The sequence below is a fragment of the Salmo salar genome, chromosome 05, assembly GCF_965601325.2.
Source record: "Salmo salar chromosome 05, fSalSal1, whole genome shotgun sequence".
In the NCBI taxonomy this organism is placed as follows: domain Eukaryota; kingdom Metazoa; phylum Chordata; class Actinopteri; order Salmoniformes; family Salmonidae; genus Salmo; species Salmo salar.
Genome location: NC_138295.1, coordinates 31,390,629 through 31,414,584, shown reverse-complemented (window position 1 = coordinate 31,414,584; position 23,956 = coordinate 31,390,629). Strand labels below are relative to the sequence as shown.

General features: G+C 41.3%; 1 protein-coding gene across 1 annotated transcript in view; it reads right to left on the bottom strand.

Moving 5' to 3' along the window:
* LOC106604622 (protocadherin Fat 4) overlaps positions 1–23,956 on the bottom strand; it is a 98,191-nt gene that overhangs the window by 34,234 nt on the left and 40,001 nt on the right. Inside the window, exons 2-4 of the mRNA XM_014199440.3 lie at positions 6,914–7,045; positions 2,002–2,263; positions 929–1,279 (exon numbers count right to left, since the gene is read on the bottom strand). Coding sequence (XP_014054915.3) covers positions 929–1,279; positions 2,002–2,263; positions 6,914–7,045 — 745 coding nt within the window. The remainder of the gene's footprint in view (positions 1–928; positions 1,280–2,001; positions 2,264–6,913; positions 7,046–23,956) is intronic.

Here is a 23,956-nt window from a genome sequence, read left to right as displayed (position 1 = left end):
GGTATTCATGTGGAAAGCGGCCCAGCACCTTCCCACACTGCAGACGTGTTTACTGAACAGGTAATCCCTTATCAAAAGGCCAAGTCTACTTCTATCCTTAGGTTACAACCACATCTACAGGGGTCAAGGATTGAGGAACTTCTGTAAGTGCTAACAATAATGATTAGTGGGGGGTGGGGGGGGGGCGATAACACAGAGAGAACGCTGAGAGAACATTGGGATAACACAGAGAAACCATTGAGAGAACATTGAGATAACACAGAGGGATCGTTGAGATCCCAGAGAGAACGTTGAGAGAACGTTGAGAGAGAGAATGTCGAGATCGCACAGAGAGAACATTGAGAGAACGTTGTGATCACAGAGAGAGAACGTTGAGAGAAATTTGAGATAACACAGAGAGAACATTGAGAAAACGTTGAGGTCACAGAGAGAGAACGGTGACTGACTATCGACAGAGAGGGTCAATGAGAGCAAGTGGACAGTGGAGGAGAGGAAGCCTGACGTTGGGAGACACAAGACAGGCTTCTGCCCCAGGAATGTGGGTCACAGTAACCGCATTAGGCCTGGTATGGTCAGAGTGGTAATTGCAGTCGGAAAGGGACGGCAGGGCTGTTATAATAGCATGAAGCAGTCTAACGTAACCACCTGAAATGGATAAATTCCTCAAGCCTAGTGGACCGTATTTCACACCATGATTCCAATGTGACAGGAATGAAAAATGGAAAATAAATATATGACTTAATATTATGTTTAGCTAACTGCCTTCACTGCATGATCATTACAGGTATTACGTCATAGAAAAATAGTTATGGGCCATGCTATATTGACCATGTTCACCTGCATTTTTCATGAACCATCATTTTACGTCATCGGTGTGGCAGATGATCCTATTATGGAAATCAGCAACTGACAGAAGGGACATACATACCGTCATCTGCATCACTGGCCCCTACGGTGATGATACTGGAGCCAGGGGGGAGGCTCTCGGTGACCGAAGTGCTGTAAGAGGTGGCGTTGAAGATGGGAGGGTTGTCATTGACGTCCAGGACGTTGAAGTAGACCCTGACCGCACTGGCCTGACCACCGCCGTCCTGGGCCCTCCCGGTCAGGATGTAGTACTGCTGGGATTCATAGTCCAGGGGCCGCGTGACGTTGAAGACCCCCGTGATGGGGTTGAGCAGGAAGGTCTCGTCTTCGTCTTCCTCCTCCAGGGAGTACGTGATCTCGCCGTTCACCCCCGAGTCCGAGTCACTAGCCAGGATCGCCGCCACGATGGAGCCTGACAAGTCAAGAAGCAGACAGTCAGACAGTGAGCATTTGAGAGGGTTTTTGGATTGTTGGATTGGGATTCCCTCACGTTTGCCTACCAACTCCTTCAACTACCATATAAAAAAATACAACATATTTCATATTTCCAAGTGCCACAGTTTGATGAACAGATTCAATGTCCCGGTAACACTTTATTTTAATGGTTTGTAATAAACCATTTATAAGGAATATATAAATTGTGTGTTCACCATTTATTAATAATTACTCCCACATTAATAAACCATTTACTAATCATTATTAAAGTATTTTTGCAGTCCCTAATCTAAAGTGATTGCCATTTATAATGTAGAAATACTTCAAATGTTTTGAGTGACTAGTGTAATTTCTCATAAAAAGATGGGCATGCCATTGGTAGACATTCCTGCAGTACCTGGTAATAGAACAAGCACACAACAAAGGATGTTTAACGAACTATATATACATGTGTGAATATCTGACATTTACAAATATAGGAATAATGATTCATAAACACTTAAAATAAAGTGTTACAATCTTTGTTGACCTAGCTAACTAGCAAAACGTTTGCATTAAAAGCCTTTAAGATATAGATAGACCACATTCATGTGGAATGGCATAAACTTTAGCAGAAATTAATTTGTGAACTTTCACACTGAATAAGCATGAAAGAACCTGGCAGTTACAAGCAATGCCATGTGACATTAAGCCTTTTACCTGGTGTCATATCCTCGGGAATGTCGAAGGAGTACGTTCCACGGGAGAATTTAGGCGTGTGATCGTTGACGTCACTGACAGTGATGTTCAGCCTCATATCTGAGGATTGCTTTCCATCGTCGGCTCGGACCAGCAGGGAGTACTTGGAGCGACGTTCCCGGTCCAGTCTCTTGGTGGCGATCAGGTCCCCCGATTCCGGGTCGATCCGGAAACTGTCATCGGCACCGTTGATAATGGTGTAGGTCACCAGCGCATTAGGACCCTGAAGAAATACAAATATAATTGGTTATTTCTAACAGCAGAAAGATTCAGTATAGATTTTTTATTATGAGGCTTTAATAACCTCTATAGGATTGGTGGGTCCCCCGCGGGACGGTTGAGGTAACGTAGGCTAACGTGATTCCCTGTGGCTCAGTTGGTAGAGCATGGTGTGTGCAACGCCAGGGTTGTGGGTTCGATTCCCACGGGGGGCCAGTACAAAAAAAAAATGCATGAAATGTAAGAAATGTATGCATTCATTACTGTAAGTCGCTCTGGATAAGAGCGTCTGCTAAATGACTAAAATGTAAATGTAATTAGCATGAGGTTGTAAGTAACAAGAAAATTTCCCAGGACATAGACATATCTGATATTGGCAGAAAGCTTAGATTCTTGTTATTCTAACTACACTGTCCAATTTACAATAGCTATTACAGTGAAAGAATACCATGCTATTGTTTGATGAGAGTGCACAGTTATGAACTTGAAAATGTATTAATAAACCAATTAGGCACATTTGGGTAGTCTTGATGCAAAATTTTGAACAGAAATGCAAAGGTTCATTGGATCAGTCTAAAACTGTGCACATACACTGCTGCCATCTAGTTGCAAAAATCTAAATTGTGCCTGGGCTGGAATAATTATCTTGCATTTCAAAGATGATGGTACAAAATACATTTAAAAAAATCATTTTTTCTTTGTATTATCTTTTACCACATCTAATGTGTTATATTTTCCTACATTAATTTAACATTTCCACAAACTGTTTCCCTTTGAAAATGTTCCCTTTCAAATGGTATCAAGAATATGCATATCCTTGCTTCAGGTCCTGAGCTACAGGCAGTTTTAGACGAAAATTGAAAAAAAGGGGCGGATCCTTTTACATGAGACCGTGATGATTAACATAGGTTAAGGGTTATGGTTAGTCAAAGTCCTGAAGGGGGAGAGAGGGACATCATACTACTTTCTTTGTGAGAGTGAAATTCATGTTCACAACCACCCACTGCGCGCGTTCACACTTCTATCAAATACCTTCTTCTAGGGCTAATAGATTATACATTATTATATTAGAAATCTCAATGAGTGAAATATATCGCAAACGCATCACTATTCTCCTCACAGAATAGAATGGTCATATCGGTGGAAAGAAAAACTCACAGGAGCTGAATGGCAGTATTCTCTTGGGCCTTACTCTTGGTCTTTGAACTCTGGGGCTATAGAGTTCCTCTATAAACGCAACTAATAGATCCCTTGATACCTTGGACAAGTACAACCCAGTACACATGTGAAAGCCATAGTGGTCCTTTGCAATTGGAGTAGAGGACTGAACGTGGTATGACAACTGAATAACAGTGGCGACAGAGCTTGACATTTATGTTTGTGCTGAGCACAATACCAGAGCAGGTGACTCTCTCCTGATGTCTGATGCTAAGTGAGGGAAAAAAGTCAACTTCAAAAGCTACCACTTTTCAACAGAGGAATTATGTTTTGACTTGTCAAAAGCTAAAAACATCTTTCATTTCAGGGTGATTTCAAGGGTACTTTTGATCTTGACAATATACAATAAAATGGAGTTGACGCAATAAAATAAAGTTGATGTATCTCCCATTTAGTAAGTAGTAATAGTTTATTGCTAGTTTACCAAGGACAAAAACCTCATCATTGTGAGTTACCCCCATTGCAATTCCAGAGAGCCCATTCTCATTCCCAGACCTACAGAGTGGTACATTTCTTTGTGAGAGGTCAGATTGAGGCTGTGTTCATCTAACAGGCCCCTGTCATCAATCGGAATGCTTGATCTGGGATTCCCATCAGCCACCTGGGCTGCAAACTGGAACCAGACACCCTTCGTCTGCTAATTAATTATCTGATAGGGTTCAAAATGAGAGAGGAGGAGAGGGAACAAGAGGGGGAGTGGAGGGGAGAGGAGTAGGGGGACCAAAAGGAGAGAGGAGGAGAGGAGTAGCGGGTCCAACGTCTCCCCCTGACACTGACCATTCCCCTGACCTTCCCTTGTAAAAAGACTGACTAGTTTACAGCCGTTCCAAGGCACAGAGGGAAGAAAGAGGGGGGTGGGGGGAGCAACCAATTAAAGAGCAGGATTCCGGGCCAGACTTGGGCATAAGGAAACTCATTTAGCAGATGAGTTGCAGCAGCAGCTCGGGGTGAGGAGAGAGACTCCTAGAGCTGTCGAGAAGCGGCCTTGTCCTGAAACAAAACTAGGCCGTGTGAGCCAATCACAAGACAGGTGTTAAAAGTCCAATCACAGCAACGTGTTGAGAGGTGATGTGGTCTAATGCTTCTATTTACAATCCATCAATCTAAACTGAACAGTCATTTAAGAACTAGATTTGTAGGTGATGCACAGTACCAAAAGAAGGATCTTTGAAAGTTATCTTCCCCTCTAGGACTGTTGACTGTGTATTTACATGTGGGGTACATCATACAAGGCTTTAGTAACTGTCTTGTAGGAACTCACTTCAGTCACGCTCATTTGTATTTTCAGCAGTCTTTTTGGCTGTTACGTTGTTGTTTTGCTTCTTTAGCACCCATTGTTCAAGATACTTTTCCTAGTTAGGCTTGCTTTTGGTACCTGCATATTTTCCACTCTGTGTCAGAATGCTAATAAAACGAGAATGTTCTCTCCAAAAAGACAAAAAGTGCAGCTTTTTTTATATTCTTTCAAATAATCAGGTGAGAACCATTTTCTCCAAAAGAGGCCTTCATTACAGGAGAGAGCAAAGCTTTATTCTTTTTCTTTTCCAAACTGAATGCAACCGTTCCCTTCGTTTCGGGAGTAGCGAAAAACGGATGCATAGAAACAGCATTTTAATATGCTCACACATGACTCCCACATGCAGCACTGTTCAATTGGATGGGATCATTATGATGTCTGAATTCAGCCAGTTAGCTGGCCAACAGCTTGCCACGCCTGGTTACGGCTCCGTGGATCACATGGGGATTTCTGAACAGGGCCTGAATGCATTCCATACACTTAGTACCAGCGCAACTTGCGCTTCCTGCGTTAGGATGTGGGCAGAAATTGGCCGACTTTATCTGGAGTTCAGTTTAATGATCATATCTGAGTGCAACTACTTTGTCCGAGGCTGCGTCCCAATACTCTAAACAAGTGCCTTTTCCAACTATAATTTCCTTCATGACCCATACTAGGTAAAATGACTGGATAGGTTTCATCATATTGCTTTCCCCTTTCAGGTACTTTTGGATCAGTGGTCATGAAAGAGAGGAGGCAAGGGAAGGCAGCTATTCGATACTACTGGAACACAGCTCAAGTCTTTCTTCCCTTTGATTTTGACTATGAGGAAAAAGTGATAAAGAAAATAACGGAAACCGTCCAAGTCCATTTCATTTAAAATCCTTCAAGATCAGAGCTCCGAGTTCAAGTTCACTTGAGTCCAAGAGAAGTTACTCAAATGTCCTTACAACGCCCTATTAGTCAAAATATTGACCTGACTCCAGGGTTTACAGTCAATGTTCTATTCCGAATACAATGACCATTCCAGAAATGGACTGTGCATGATTTTTCTCACATTCTAACTGGCGAGGTTGGTGAGGTAACAGCTGTGTAATAAAAATGTGTGGCCTCATAAGTTAACGTTAAGTATGAGTGCATATTCTCTCACACACTAAACCCTCCTCACAATGGCCCCAGTTCTTTCCATTCAGCTCCCCTGTCTCATTGGCAGGGCCAAGGAACCGCAGGCCTTGGAGATCCTGGGAGGACCTGATTTTCGTTCAGTGCTGGATTTTATGTCCACATCCTGCCTAAGCTGCGAAAGATGGAGCCTTTTTCTAATCAAGGGCGAAGCCAGTGATGTAATGTGAACTACAGAGGCCCGCAGAGGGACAATCTGCCCGGCGCGAGGAGCCAATCGTTAGCTGCTCTCCTCAGGGCTCGGTGACACCCGTGGCTCCTAGCCATCTCAGGTAACATCAAAACACGTGATCGCTGGGGACCGTGTGTGTCTGTGTGCGTGAGCAAGAAAAAGTGCTGTAATTTCTCCAACTACAAGTTGTGGTCACTGGTGTACCAGACAACCCCGCAGCCCCCTCAAGGATTGAGGGTGCACGAGCACTGGAGGCCCATCATCGATTGTCAATTTTTTTTTACTTAATAAATAATTTTGACAGTAACCCTGCAAAAAGTCATTCATAAAACTTTTTCATTTCCATATGTACTAGGACGCTAAGTGTTTGTTTCTCGGGCTTCAGGAATGTGACTGATCAAACTGCGTTACGCCAGTGGCTGTGGTCGGATACTTGGTGAAATAATTTCAGAGCGCATTAATTGGACGGAATTCTTATTTAATTTTTGGGATATTGGAAACTACGTTTCTACCTGCAGCCACTTTAAGAAATCCCCTAACAGAGGCTCACATCTGCTCATTTCCAGATAAGAGCAATAGAATGTATTTAGGAGGTTGAGCACTTTAGATTTAAGTACGGCACCAAATCTAGTCAAGATGTACATTTTGATGGTAACACAGAGATAACGTTTGCTTTTTGTAATGGCTGCCTTTTGGCTGATCCTTCCCTCTAGCATAGGGGACGGGGGAGTTATCTGCCAGAGTTTCATTCAAATAGGCATCCGCACAGACAGAATATAGAAAAGGCCAATCCTGGGAGACTTTACCTCATCTGCATCTGTGGCTGTTAGCTGCATTATCTTGAAGCCATCACTGATGTTCTCTTCGATGGTCACGTCAAGAAGATCGTTCGGGAAAACAGGTGGGTTGTCGTTGACGTCCTGGAGCGTAATTTCCACCTGGAGAGAAAGAAAAAACACCACCATTTCCATGAAAACAGTGCCAAACAATGCCTGCTATAGCCGTTAGGTTCACTGTGAAACGTCCTGCTCGCATTTCTGACAGATATGCGCCCAGCAGGGACAAGTGATCATTCTTCCACTCTTCATAAAACTGCAGCGGGCTGGGGAGAGGAGAGTTACTGAAATGTCAAGTGTTTCATATTCACATTCTGAATAGTCTTATTTTAATGTCAAGTGTAGAGATCAATGGTAGTTTGATGCCAAATGTAGAGTGTAGTTATCAATGCATTAGACTGGGACAGTTCCACTCATACTCCACAATCCAATCTCATCCCCTAACCCAAATATGCATTTCAATGCCAGTAAACAGTGTTCACTTTGAATCATAACAGACATTTCCGTTTGCATTCTTTGTTTATTGCTTCTATAAATATGGAAAAGTCGGGTTTGAATTCTCCAGCGTTGCCATCTCCATTAATGTTGACAGTGATTATGGTAATTATTTGCATCTCTATGCAGTCTTACTCAGTCCTCCAGTTGAATCTGGCACTGAGCGGGTTGATGTGTGTTGCTGAGGCGCAATAGGCCCCAAAAACAATATATATATACACCTTTTGGATCATGTGTATATTGATATTGTGCTGCTAGATATTACTGCTTTGTTGGAGCTAGAATCAGAAGGATTTAGATATTACTGCACTTTTGGAGCTATAAACATAAGGATTTAAATATAACTGCACTTTTGGAGCTAGAAACATAATCCTTTAGATATTACTGCACTGCTGGAGCAAGAAACATAATCCTTTAGATATTACAGCACTGTTGGAGTTATACACATAAGGATTTAGATATTACAGCACTGTTGGAGCTAGAAAGATAATCATTGAGATATTACAGCACTGTTGGAGCTAGAAAGATAATCATTGAGATATTACAGCACTGTTGGAGCTAGAAACATAATCATTGAGATATTACAGCACTGTTGGAGCTAGAAAGATAATCATTGAGATATTACAGCACTGTTGGAGCTAGAAACATAATCATTGAGATATTACAGCACTGTTGGAGCTAGAAACATAATCATTGAGATATTACAGCACTGTTGGAGCTAGAAACATAATCATTGAGATATTACAGCACTGTTGGAGTTAGAGACATAAGGATTTAGATATTACTGCAATGTTGGAGCTAGGAACATTATAATATCGCTGCACCTGCGATAACATCTGCAAATCTGTGTACGCGATAGGCCTGTCCCAACAAAAAATAATCTTGGTCGACCGAGAGTCGTGTGTTCTTTCGACGAATCGATTGGTCGAAATTTTAAAACATGCATTTTTCCATATATAGACACACCCTATGTTTGAATAAAAGCAACTATATGTAGGCTACTGAGCTTGTCTGATGCTTTAAGCATTGCGATTAAAAATGAAGACAAATTACTAAAGAGGGAGCCAGAGATCAATATAGTCTAGCCAGAATAAAAAAAATCTGTTCCCAACCCTCCTCCTCCCGCTGCCCGCTGCTGCTGGCCTTCATAGATTCTGCCATTAAACTCCTGACGTTGCCGATAATAGGCTACACCAGCAGTCGACAACCTTTTCCATTTGGAGTGCCAAGTTATCATACCATTTCTACTGATCTGCGAGCCAGTTATGATTTTCATATGCATATTTTTGTGGAACAGTTTCATTTAATTTATGTCTTCATATCTGAAAATAATTTAGAATAGTCTTCATATGTGACCCAATTCAGGAAACTAGGCGTATGTCGCAAATCACGACTTCACAGGAGCGCCTTTTGAACGTAAAAAATATATTTTTCATCAAAATGCGTTTTTTTGGCAGAAATGCCTTCTCGAACATGTGAACTTTCATGTGCCTTAACCTCTTGGCGTTCCCCTAGGATAGGGGGCGCTAAAGCGATTTTTGAAAAAAAATTGTGCCCATTTTAAACGGCCTCCTACTCAATCTCAGAAGCTAGAATATGCATATAATTAATACTTGTGGATAGAAACCACCCTAAAGTTTCTAAAACTGTTTGAATGGTGTCTGTGAGTATAACAGAACTCATATGGCAGTCAAAACCCCGAGACAGATCTAAACAGGAAGTGGAATTCTGAATTGCGAACTCAACTTCATCACGTTGCCTATTAATCACACCGTGAGCTATGGTTCATTGAGCACTTCCTATTGCTTCCACTAGATGTCCCCAGTCTTTACAAAGTGATTTGAGACTCCTACTGTGAAAACTGAATGAATGAGACGCTGTGGAACGTGGTCACACGGAGAGGGCCATCACCATTATGACGCCGGCGCCCCTGGTTACCCTCCCCTTTCGAAACGTTTTGAAACACAATGCAATCGTCCCCCTCGAATCTTATTGGCTCTCTTGTTGAAAAACGCCCTGAAGATTTATGTTATACAACGTTTGACATGTTTGAACGAACCTAAATGGGAAAAAATGCTTTTTGTCGAAATGGCTGTCCCGTGGCCGACGGAGGATTTGGATCAGCCTTCAGACGCGCTAACAAGAACAAGCTAATGGAACATAATGGATGAACTTTTTCGAACGAAAATACATTTGTTGTGGACCTGGGATTCCTGGAAGTGCTTTCTGATGAAGACAACCAAAGGTAAGGGATTATTGACAATAGTATACAAGACTAGATGTGATATGCGATTGTTCCAAGATGGCGATGACCTGTAACGTTAGCCTATTTTTCAGAGTATCGCATCCCCTTTCATCGCAAAGTATGATTACCCAGTAAAGTTAATTTTAAATCTGGCATTACAGGTGCTTTCAAGAGATATTAATCTATAAATCTTAGAATGACAATATTACATTTTAAAAATGTTTTCGAATAGTAATTTAGTAAATTGTAGCTCTGTTTCATCGGATGCATTTGAGGGAAAATAGTTAGTCAACGTTACGCACCGATGTAAAATGCTGTTTTTATATATAAATATGAACTTTATCGAACAAAAGAATGCATGTATTGTGTAACATGATGTCCTAGGTGTGTCATCTGATGAAGATTGTCAAAGGTTAGTGCTGCATTTAGCTGTTTTTTGGTTATTTGTGATGCATGTGGTTGGTCGGAAAATGGCTATGTGGCTACTTTTACGATATACTCCTCTAACATAATCTAATGTTTTGCTTTTGCTGTAAAGCCTTTTTGAAATCGGACAACGTGGTTGGATTCAGGAGAGGTGTATCTATAAAACAATATAATTTGAATTTTTTTATTTTTTTATTATTAAATTTTGTTATGCTAATGGCGATATGATTTTTCGCTGGATGCCGCACAGGGGTTAATATCAAACGTGTATGTCATCTGTAAATACAAATTAAATTGTTAAATTACGAGCCTAGTTGGTTTAGCCAAAGAAAAAGTCAGCAACCTTCCCGCTAGCCATGATTGGCTGCGATAATGATTGGGCTGGACATGCCGAGAGATGAGTTTGGATTGGTCTGCGGTGTTGCATCTTGTGTCTATAAAATAAGCTGCTCGTAATGCGTAAATAATCCTTCCTACTGCAGTTTTCTCGAAAGATATTATGTTAGCCATGGACAATTGCAAATATGTTGCTACTGCTCTCAATAACATTGCATCCCTGAATTTATAAGGCGCTATCGACAAAGGTCAGTGGGAAAAAGTTGTGATGGACTACTTTATGGATGACGATCATGCCATGCAATGCTGACTCTCTCATTTTATAACATGTTTTGAAATCAGTGAAACACAACGGGCCAAACAAGCTGTGCAAACTAAACGGAAACAACACAGGATGTCTTATAAAAGCGGTTGCAGTCTGCCGTGAAGCTTTCATCCATGTATACAGGTAAGAATCTAGCTACAGATTCAGATATTATGCGTTTCTAATTTTGCCAGAAAGTTGTTTCATTGCAAACTAAAGCATGCTGTTAGCAAGCCAGCTGAAGTTTGATGGCTGGCTTGCTAACTAACAACGAACCTAACGTTATTTGGTTAACTTTAGTTTGCTACGACAATCGGTTTGTATTGTTAGTAACGTTACTCTATGGATTGGGATTATAGTTCATTTTTTAGCTAGCTAGCTAACGTTAACGTGACATGTCTAAACAAAAGATCCCAAGTTAAAGCTTGCTGTTTGCTAGCTAACGTTAGCTGAGGTTAGGTGGCTGGCTTGCTAGCTAACATTAACTTATGTGTATGAAGTGTGTGTAACGTTAGTGATGTTTTCTCAGAATGCCATTTCGCATTGCTAGTTATAGCCTAATGTTAGCTGGCTAATATTGAACTTATTGGTTAACTTCAGCTAGCTATGACAATTGCTTTGTATTGCTAGTTAAAGCTTGCTATTAGCTAGCCAGCTGACGTTAGATGGCTGGCTAGCTACAGTAGCTAACAATACCTGTATGAACTGTGTGTAGTGATGTTCTCAATGCCATTCCGCATCTATTGTATAATAAATCTAAAATATTTGTGTGGAATTTGTCTTTCAGCATTAATCAGTAGAACACGCCTGACTAATCCACCAGTCATACAGTCATCAAAAAGAGAGCTGGCCCTAGCAAGCAAAGGCAGCAGCGCAGTCATTAACAACATGCACCATTTCTTCACCAACTATGGAGTTGGGAAAACACGTGTGGACCTGAATTGTGATAACTGCAGTGGCCAAAACAAGAACAAGTTTGTGCTCTGGTATTGTGCCTGGTGGACCATGCACAAGCTCCACCACAATCTGGACCTTCACTTCCACAGGCCACACCAAGTTTGCCACTGACTTGTGCTTCAGCCTCATCAAGCAGTGCTTCAGACAGACCAGAGTGAACACTGTCTGAGATTGCTGGTGTTGTGAAGAACAGCACTGTGACAGGGGTCAACATCCCAGAGCTGGTTGGACTGGAGGATGGTACGGTGCTGCTGGAAAGCTATGGCTGACAACAACACCTGACTCCGTACTTCAGGCCGCTGCCACAGATCAAGCAGTACCAGCACTTCAGGTAAAAATTATTATTATTATTTGTATGAGGTTATTCTTATCTAAACTTGGGAGGTGAATTGATGTTGTGCAGGGTTGTAATGTTTTCAGAGTTTTTTGTTATTCCCTGTTTTACAGCTTTGATGCTCTGGAGCCTGGTGTTGTCTCCAAGGAGCGTTCGGACTGTCAGGACCAGGTTTCAGCTGCTGCGCAATGCTGACATCCTTCCTCCCATAGATGGTTTGCCTGTAAAAGCACCATCTGGACTGGACACAGCTAGACAACATCATTTTGACAAGATATGGGAGTTTTGCGACAAAGAGGCTATGGACATCACACGCCCTGCACCAAAGTCAAGGGCAGGACAGAAACAGGCTCTCTGAATATAGATTCCTTTGTTCATGCTTGGTTTGGACGGTCCAGTCATCAGCACAATCTGCAGTGCCTCTATTCACATGACTCTCTCCTAACACATACGTTGCTGCTATTTTTTTGTGTTATCCTGCTGCTCAGCCACTTTACCCCTGATTGTATGTACAGTTGAAGTCGGAAGTTTACATACACTTTTGTTGGAGTCATTAAAACTCGTTTTTCAACCACTCCACAAATGTCTTGTTAAACAAACTATAATCTTGGCAAGTCGGTTAGGACATCTACTTTGTGCATGACACAAGTCATTTTTCAAACAATTGTTTACAGACAGATTATTTCACTTATAATTCACTGTATCACAATTCCAGTGGGTCAGAAGTTTACATACACTAATTTGACTGTGCCTTTAAACAGCCTTGAAAATTCCTAAAAATTATGTGATGGATTTAGAAGCTTCTGATAGGCTAATTGACATCATTTGAGTCAATTGGAGGTGTACCTGTGGATGTATTTCAAGGCCTACCTCAGTGCCTCTTTGCTTGACATCATGGGAAAATCAAAAGAAATCAGCCAAGTCTGGTTCATCCTTGGGAACAACTTCCAAATGCCTGAATGTACCACATTCATCTGTACAAACAATAGTACGCAAGTATAAACACCATAGGACCACCCAGCCGTCATACCGCTCAGGAAGGAGACGCATTCTGTCTCCTAGAGATGAACGTACTTTGGTGCGAAAAGTGCAAATCGATCCCAGAACAACAGCAAAGGACCTTGTGAAGATGTTGGAGGAAACAGGTACAAAAGTATCTATATCCACAGTAAAACCAGTCCTATATCGACATAACCTGAAAGACCGCTCGGCAAGGAAGAAGCCACTACTCCAAAACCGACATAAAAAAGCCAGACTACGGTTTGCAACTGCACATGGGGACAAATCTTGTACTTTTTGGAGATATGTCCTCTGGTCTGATGAAACAAAAATAGAACTGTTTGGTCATAATGACCATCGTTATGTTAGGAGGAAAAAGGGGGAGGCTTGCAAGCCGAAGAACACCATCCCAACCGCAACATCATGTTGTGGGGGTGCTTTGCTGCAGGAGGGACTGGTGCACTTCACAAAATAGATGGCATCATAAGGATGGAAAATTATTAGGATATATTGAAGCAACATCTCAAGACATGAGTCAGGAAGTTAAAGCTTGGTCGCAAATGGGTCTTCCAAATGGACAATGACCCCAAGCATACTTCCAACTTGTGGTAAAATGGCTTAAGGACAAGAAAGTCAAGGTATTGAAGTGGTCATCACAAAGCCCTGACCTCAATCCTTTAGGAAATTTGTGAGCAGAACTGAAAAAGCGTGTGCGAGCAAGGAGGCCTACAAACCTGACTCAGTTACACCAGCTCTGTCAGGAGGAACGGGCCAAAATTCACCCAACTTATTGTGGGAAGCTTGTGGAAGAATACCCGAAACGTTTGACCGAAGTTAAACAATTTAAAGGCAATGCTACCAAATACTAATTGAGTGTATGTAAACTTCTGACCCACTGAGAATGTGATGAAAGAAATAAAAGGTGAAATAAATCACTCTCTCTACTATTATTCTGACATTTCACATTCTTAAAATAAAGTGGTGATCCTAACTGACCTAAGACAGAGAATTTTTACTAGGATTAAATGTCAGTAATTGTGAAAAACTGAGTTTAAATGTATTTGGCTAAGGTGTATGTAAACCTCCGACTTCAACTGCAGATGTGTACCTCACTCAGGTTTCAACTCAGGTTGCATGGCCTTAACTTATGTATGGAATACTATGTGATAAGTGCGTGTGTAACAGTATATAAAGTTTGCTAATGTGCTGGTGTGAAGGCATTTGGGCAGTGGTGAAAAGTACTTAAGTAAAAATACTTTAAAGTACTACTACTTAAGTTGTTTTATGTGGTACATTACTTTACAATATATATTTTTGGCAACTTTTACTTCACTACATTTGTAAAGAAAATAATGTACTTTTTACTCCATATGTTTTCCTTGACACCCTAAAGTACTTGTTACATTTTGACAGGAAAATTGTCCAATTCAAACACTTATCAAGAGAACTTCCCTGGTCATCCATACTACCTCTGATCTGGCAGACTCACTAAATACAAATGCTTTGTTTGTTAATTATGTCTGAGTGTTGGAGTGTGACCCTGGCTATCTGACAATAAAAAATAATACAATTGTGCCGTCTGGTTTGCTTAATATAAGGAAGTTGAAATGGTTAATATTTTTACTTTTGATACTTAAGTACATTGTGCCCCTGGCTATCCGTCAAATTATTATACTTTTTAATATACAATTATAAATACAGTTTAATATAAGGAACTTGAAATTATTTATACTTGTAGTCAAGAATGACAATGTAGTACTTTTTCCACCACTGGATGTGGCTGGGGGTTATCCCATTTCTTTCACATGACCCATCAATTTAGACAAGTGTATCTGGGTAAGCGTCATCTATTTTTATCTGGACACTTTCTGTTTACCTGGAATTTTTCCTTATTGTAGGCTACTACCACTTTTAGCCTTTAGCACATGACCTCATGTGAATCCTTAAAGAGATAGGTGGGGCTAAAGCTTAAGAGGGTGTGAACAATGCTGAATGGGTGTAGACAAAGTAGAGGTCTCCAGTAGGTACCAAAACAGTCAAAGGCCCTTTTCTCAAAAGTGTGTTTACAAATGTATCAACTTTCAAAGCATAATTACTTTCCCATTGTTCCTCGAAAATGCCATTAAGATATACCATTTTGTAGCTCTGAGTCTCTATTTTTATCCAATGTAAAAAACAGAAATTCAAATTTTGAGTCACATATTTCAAAATCAATGTCATGTGGTTAATCAAAATTATATGTAAATGAAAATTATACAAATCTAAAAGTAACTTCTATTGCCATTGCCAATATGTAAAAAATAGCCTACATAAAGCCAACAAATAAAAACATTGCAGCGTGCAGGTAAAAAATATGATACAAATAAATATCCTATAAATCACATTGGCTCTGCATGGCCAGTCTGCAAGGAACTTGAAACATTGTATCAACTATTAACTTGGGTCAGGCCTGAAGCTTATGCTAGCAAACTTGCAACATTGTATAAAATATTCTGGGTCCTCAGAGTTTCCTGTGCCAGTGAGCTCTGGACAGACACACACAGCTGTAGGCTATTTGCACAAGGGATAAGAAGTAATCAGGCAGGCCTTTTCTTATGACATTTCCACCAGATCAGAGCATGACATTTTTTCCCCTTTCATGCTGAGTGGTTATCGAAAGGGAGAGAGCTGGAAAGATTTTTCAAATAGGCTACATTGAGGAACTATTATCATTATCAATGGATGTAAAAACAGACTTTGTTTATTTGTTTTTAGAGGCAAAGAAAACATTTCTTTGAGAAGATCCACAGTGACGGTGAGTTAAGACAATCATAAATAGTATCAGATCCCCAACTGGACACATTTAAAAGCCTACATTTGTGCAAAGGCCAGGTAGGCCTAGTTCTACACGTAATCAGGTGCATGTCCTTACTCAAGATTGACAGGAGCGCTCCAAACAAAAGACAATGAATAAATTGAAAATGGAATGAAATAAACCAAAACTTCTTCCTCACAAGTGTAGCCTAGGTTGTGCGCTCTGCAAACAATGTGTCCATTCCTACAATAACAACGGTAAGACAGTAATAATAATATATTGAATGCATTAACAGAAATGATCGTCACCAAACAAACATTGTGGATTATAAATGATTAACCGTAAATGTATAACTGGTGATACTGGTGTGCCATTCCCGTGGCCTCCGCAATGGATTAGTCCACTCCGACAGGCATGAGTCAAACAGGTGTCTTGTGTGCCATACATTTTTTATATATATATTTGCCACTGGTTGCCCCAAAAAATCTTGGTTGACCAACAAACAGCCTATCGACCAAACAATCGTCCAGTCGAATAAATGGGGCCAGCCTTAGTACGCGACCAATAAACTTTGCATCACGTCCACCAACAGAAGTTTCCCCCACAGGCATTTACTATGCAGACAGTTGGCTTCAAGGCCGCAGGACCACCAAGAGGGGGAAGATACAGGAGTCTATTCATGCCTGCCATTGACAGGAAAAACAGACCTCACGTGCTCCTGCAAATCCACTCTAAAACAAGCCGCATGCAGGATCTATGAGCAAACGCCACCATCCAGACCCTTTTCAAGAGCTGCAGCCCATTACAGATGACCCAGTTTGAAAAGCTTTAAGACGCCTGGACAGAGATGGGCTTAACATACATCAATTGAATTGAGAGACTTCTCATTGATGACTTGAGCACTATCATTGCTTTGCTATAACTATTTTCATTCACACATTCCAAAGCCAGATGAAAATTGGATTTGTAAGTCTGAATGTTTACTAACGCTGTCCAAAACCAAGAGCAGTCTTGAAAAGACTATGATTACAACGTGTCTCCACGCTGACCGCTTATTAATCTGATTCTGAATCAGAGGTTTGGACTGTTCAGTGGTCTCTGTCTGGGATGAGGATGTGGTGGATCTGACCTTGGGTCCAAATAATTGGACTTAACGCTGGGCCTCGCCGGCCATCCCGGCCGGGGCGCCATTTACCAGGTAAAAACAAGACGGGAGACGACATCACTTGCAGAGCCGAGGGACTCGGCAAAGTCAACAAACAATGCATATTTATCTTCCGACCCATGTCCTCTTGATGTGTAAAAAATGCAAGGTCCAGTTCAGAGGAGTGAACTAATTAGAGAAGCAGTGCGGTTATGAGAAATAATTATAGTTTACATTACCCAAGCTCCCCTGGGGGAGAGATATCAAAGAGGCTTTGGTGAAAAATTCATCGGAGGAAGATGAAGCGAGGTCTGGAGGGAGGAAGGAGTTGTTTCGTTCCCCTGCTCAAACCTGTCACTCAGGCACAGATGCCCCGGTGTGGTGCAGGTGAAACACATAGTTTACAGGGGAAAAGATTGTGTTTCAGGCCACTACTATTTCGAGTTGCAGCTGCTAACTGGCTACTATGCTCCATTATTTATGCCTGCCATGAATGTTTCACAGGCCGAGCCACTCCTGAATGCTGTCGATTATGATACCTTAAGTGGCCGAGGACTATTTGCCAGGGTCTACGCCCGTCTAAGCCTGCAACTTGGAGAGAGGATTTCTTATCCAACAGGAATTGTTCACACAGTCTAGTCGGTCAAATCGATAAATCAAGGGCACATATTTCTTAACACAGTAAGGAGGATTCCTATTCTTCTAGATGATTCATAAAATCCTCCATGTACCATTCCATTCAACCTTCTGGCCAAACCTTGCAGCCCTTTGCCAATTATAAGAGAAGTATTGCACACACTTCATCCATTGAGCTACTAGGAACCTTGCGGGATTTAAACACTTCATAAGCTCAATTTGCAGTCTCAGCAAGCCATATCTTCAAGCAAAAAAAAAGGCGGAGACTGCAGACACTGAACACTCCAACGGTTTCACTCCCTCTCACTAACAGTAACAAAATGTACTGAAACAGCCACTCCATCGTAGTGCGCTTGAGCCGTGTGGTGCACGGTGAGGAGAAACATAGGACCTGGTTTCCATGGTATAGGCATCGCCTGCATCCCAGAGAGCACACTACATTTCCCTTCTTACCATCCTCATATTGTAAAAGGTGGAAGCACTGGGAGTGATTCACACACACACTTTCCCCCCATGTCTCATACTTGCAGCCGTGCCAAGATGACTGCACAGAGATGGGGTGACGGGGTGGAAAGGGGTCATGGAGGAAAGACATGCAGTCTTTTGAATATTACCCCCTATAGTCAGTACACATATTTTGTGAGTTAGTGAGTCAGTCAGTTTTCTACCAGTGGAGGAGGCTGCTAATTAATTAACTCAATGCTGGTCTGCATTAAAGATGAGTAATAAGTGACCCATCAGTTACTCCTACTCATTACTGTGATCGCAAAGACTCCACCCGAAAAGAGCAAAATAAACATCAGCAAAGTAACGTCTCTCTTTCTAACACTATAACCTCTGATACAACATGTTGGAAAGCCAAGTCCGGTTCAATTGATCATAAAAACTGACAGGGGAAAGGGGTGCGTCTCGTGTAGAGAATAATCCTTTCAAAATGATTACAGGTCTCATTAGACATTGTTGACGGCTTGAGGTGATAGTTCTTGGAGGTATCGACTTCCAGCACATTATTTTTTTGGCCTTTTGAAAATTGAATAATTCCATTCTTCATAACCAAAAAATGATTTTGTAGCAGTAGTGTACTTGGAAGTAATGTGCCGAAAACCTGGATCACCAGGGCTATTTCACTGTAACACTTCATCATAGCACAAGGCCAAAATCATGAGCAGTTAAAAGAAATTACTCAGACGTTGGCTTTGAATAAAATAAAGGGTACAAAGAATGTTTTGTATCGCCAGAAAATGAACTCGATACTAAAACCTTTAAAACGTGTTGATTCTATAAAAAAATATTAGAAAAAAATGTTGGCGGAGGCCGAATGCACTATTTGTTTTCGGTGAAATTACGTTCATCTGCTGTTATGTTTGGCCAATAATTCAATAGGGCCTTGAGGTAGCTGGAGTATGGACAGAGAGCATGTTGGGAAAGAGAGGAAATGGAGCCATCACTGGAGCATCTCACATTCACTTCTGACTTCCAAGCACTAAGGACTGGATGCAATCCGCTCGCGACGAAGATCACAGTTTTTGCGTGGTTGAAATGTAAAGGGCATTTTCGATTTACCGTGAATGCAGGTAATGCTAATATTTCGGCGCTATGGATTGAATCCACCTTCTAACTCCCCATTACTAAGGTCAGCCAAGACACTTAGAAAAAATGAACATCTTGTATCATAGCACCTCTCCTCTTTCTAGAGATCTAATTTAACTGTACTGTAAGAATATTAATATGTATATATGAATAGTGTGTAAATAGTATTTTTGTTGTCTCTTGGTGTCTTCCTAATATAACTGCATATATTATTTTCAAAGTAATGTAATTTTAAATGTAATGCAATAACTCTTATTTAATTTTTTATTTTCAATTTAATATGTTATGTTGTTCTTGTCTATAACTGTTCTGTACTTCGTCATGTATTTGTACGTTTTATGTGGACCCCAGGAAGAGTAGCTGCTGCATGTGCAGTAGCTAATGGGGATCCTAATAAACTAAACTTGAAGGAATAAAGACAGTCATTTCATACAATGAACACACCTTCCATGGTTCTAAGCAACCCTATGCGTTAGTGAGATCATACCCTTCCATGAGATTCAGTAGTATTTAAGAGGCACTGTATTGTTTGAAGGGCTCTGTCATCTTCCTGACTCTGGGAATGGATGGCCGACCCTCTAGAAAACCCCAGGCCCGGTGTCTGTGTTTGCATTGCTTAATCTGAAAAGCGTATGTCATGGTCCATGCACGTCTGATGAATGCCCTGCTATAGCTCAGAGAATGTAAAGGCAGACTGGGGTGATACAACGGCACATTCAACATTATTTATTTCCTGTGGCTCCTGAGACTTGCAGACAAAGACCATCTTTATTTCACTTTATCTTCACTCTCTCTCCCCATCTCTCTCTCCCTCCATTTCTCCTTTACTCATTTAACTGTTTAGATATAACGTCAGCGATTTTTGGGCCCCAGATTTATGGCCATGGCGGCTTAGGGACCGGCGAGTTCCGTGGGTCAAGCACAACTCCAAGTGCCATTCCAGGCTTCGTTTTTAAGAGCAAAAGGAAACATAAGCAAATAATAAAGGTGACGGCTCAGGTATAAATTATCTTATCCTCCTGCTTTTTACACATACGCAATCACGACTGGCTTGATTTGTCAAACAAAAGCCCCCGCCACGATCAATCTTCCTGACCGCAGCCGGCAGCGTGTGCTCCAGAGATGGGAATTGGACTGTGCCAGGACTGGGAATGTACACGGGAAAAGCTAGACAAAGCTGGAACGCCGCCAGACCCCAACACACAGTGCTGGGGAGAAGTCAGAATACGGTCCTATCCCCCGAGCTTCCAAATCTTCTCCAGCCGGAAAAAATCCACGGAGAGAAAACTAAACAAAACAAGAGTGCCTGCAAACGATCACAAAGCACCTCGTTCTTATGTAACCAACGAGTGGTGGAGAGACAATGCCGGACAAGTGGCTTTAATAAAGAGGATCACCGTCCTCTCAGAGGAGCACTTCAGCAACTGTTAAAAGATAGTTTGTCTACAGTCGGCCCTCCAAACCCCCTGCAGCCTCTGCCAAGCAAGGTTCCGTCAATGTGTTTAGGAGGTATATATAATCCTAAACTAATAACCCATAGTCTTTTTGGACCGGAGTATTGTTTCATAGAGTTTCTGGGCTCGTTGTCCCCACATAAAGACTTGAAACAAATCATGATGAATTGTCGTTTTTAATGGTCCAAGGTCTTGCATTATCCAGAATGTGAATGCAGCGCTGCTATTTTTCTCCATAAACAGTCATATTTCTTCTATATTGTTGGTACCAGGGAGAGTTTAGTGGAAAGTTTAATTAGTAGTTGAACTATATCAGAGCTAACGAAACAGACGAGAGACAAAGTTTACCTCTCCTTGAGGCCCCAGCCCACTACAAAGCTATCCTCAAAAAACCACCATAGCCTACAAACTACATATCCCAACGATAAAAGGTTAGAGAAATTTAAGAACATCAAAACATGCGCACCTTATTTCTCCCCAAGAGAGAACGATAAGGTAAAAAACTAAAACAGGATTTGCAAAAATTCTGCTTTGAAGTTTACAAAAACACATTTTTCGCAGTCGTTCTTAGGCTCCTGACAAAATGGAAATTGACTTATGGGAGAACAACTCCATCTCCATCTTGGAGCTACGGGCCCTGCGTGAGCCTATGGCCTTAGAACTACACTTTATTCACTATCACCATCCACTATCGCATTCAAACCACATTGAGCATGCAGGAAAGAAATAAAACACCATGCTAATTGCGCATTAAAAAATTCTTTACAAAAAATTCAACTCATCCCATTTCCTACCACTGCCTGCTGTTAACCCTCGAAAACTGCTGAAGAAAAAATGACAGAGTACAGTACAATTGTCTTTCCCATTGCCAACTGATAGTGATTCAGAGTCATCATAAATACTGGAAGATAATACTGAGTGCCCCTGCATGCAGTTTCAAGTTCAACCCAGGGGATTTCAACAAGACAACTACTAAATCTAAGGGATACAGATACAAGGCATGTCTCTTTCAAGCCAAAGTCAGGCTCCAAGACTTCTGGAAGGAGAAGGCTTTAAAGACTATTCCGGCATCCATTTAATAGTCGCTGTCCGCAAGTGATTGATGCGTAAGATTTTCAGAAGCAGGGAGCAGAAAAGGCACTGGTGATATGCTCGTCTGGAGTTGTCCAAACTATGCATGGAAGACAGTCAAATCTGCAGAGGCTGCTCATTTATTTTCAGTGATGTACGTCACTCGGTTAAACTATTATGGAAGCTAAGAAATTGTCATTAAAAAGTGAGGGCCCTGATGTGGCTTCGAGGGCATCAGGGGAGGCAAGAGCTGACCACATGACTTCTCCCCAGTCCACTAACAGAATATGATTGGGAAGGTGAAAAATGAGGAGGGATTGGGTGGGGGAAGGAGGAAGGAGGAGGGATTGGGGTATGAGGAAGGATACTGAAGTCTTGTGTGCATTTTATTCTACAAGGGTGAATGGAGGGTGGTGTGTGTGTGTGTGTGTGTGTGTGTGTGTGTGTGTGTGTGTGTGTGTGGGTGTGTGCGCGCATGTTTGTGTGTGTACCCTCCGGCTCGTGCGTGACTGTGTGACTGTATGTATGTATGTATGTATGTATGTATGTATGTATGTATGTATGTATGTATGTATGTATGTATGTATGTATGTATGTATGTATGTATGTGTGTGTGTGTGTGCGGAGTGATTAAATCTAAAACAGGACAAACTCTGTGTGAGAACAGCTCTGGGCACCCCATGCAGCCTCTGTTTATGTGAAAACCCCGAAAACAGTAACAATGGGAAGAGTGAACAGAGAAAGACAGCGAGAGGGAGGAGTGAGGGGAAAAAGAGAGAGGGGGAGAGAGAAAGAGAGCCCAGCGGTCGGTACCTAATCAGGAATGGTTGTGCATGGCAGTGACTCTCCAAGCTCCCTGACTGTTTAACAGCCTTAGAGGGAACTCGGAAGGAGCAGACATGCTCTGGCCAACAGTCGCTCCAGGATCGCCGCAAGGACACAAACATGCAAATCGCAAACCACAATCACACTTTTATGTGTTTACTAGTCACCAACGGGTTGACGAGTTCACTTTTTTTCAGTCCCAGACAACAAATGATAATGTAGAAACATTTGTTGAAATGTAGTTCTGAGAGACTTGCTGCTAGCTTTTTAGTAAAGAAACTGAAGTACACAGCGTTCATCTATGACAGTATTATCATACACTACACTAGTATTGTACAGTAGTAATAAGACTAGAAGGACGGTTATTCATTTGAGTTGAAAATATTAGCCTAGCATATGTGCAATGACGTTTTAGATTTTATTAAGGACCCTTAGTCTACCACTGCAACTACTACTGAAGAGCTAGCTTGAGTTAAACACTGCTTCAATCATAAAATTACATTTGGTAATTCCTGATCCAAAGAATAAGCAAGTTTTTTTCTCCTTCGTAACCATGCAGCTATTTCTCATTTTGCGTCCCATACATCTGCGTCGGTCATTTAGGAACCTGACAGGAACCGTTTGGCAAGATGGTCTGATCCGAAGACATTTTGAGGGGCAAAAAAAAAAAGAACAAAAAAAATCGGAGAAATGTTGATGCATTTAACATGAGACAATTTTTTATTTTTTTTTAAGAGTTCTGCCAAATAACTTGACAATAAGAGACAGTTTCCCCCTACAGAGGCCATTCATAGCAGCAGACTGTGGCTGGAGCTAGCCTGTCGTCTCCACTGAGCAGCCTGCTTTTCAACCACCCTCAAAAGGAGTTTCATGTTTAATGTTCACTCATGAAGACGGGCTCTCTCTGAATACCATCCATCGTAAATAACTCGTCATTTGTATGCACTTCAGCCACCGTCAATGCTAGCATGGGAAGCAATCGACTGGCTAAAGATGAGCTCTCGAATCACTGAGATCATTACTGGATTAAAACGTAAATGGCTCCACCATGTTGCCAGTGCATGTTAACTACTATCAAGGACTTTTATTATATATTTTCAATGTAAAATGTAAATCTTTGCTACTTCAAAAAAAATATTTAAAAAAAATGAAGTTTCTTTTATAAAGACATGATGCACATCTTCCACATACTGACACTTTCCATCCCTTCTAAGTAAGTTATTCTGAGTAACCTTAATTTGAAGCGCTCTCCTCTTGATTTACTGTCTGTAGCGTGAAGGGCTCACTGTCCCAATAGCATAAATGAATGATGTACATGGTGTCCTGTTGGAACCTCTCAAATGGATCATTATATTTACTGTCTCTTCAGCAAGAACAAACATGTTAGACTCAGTTGGTACCAG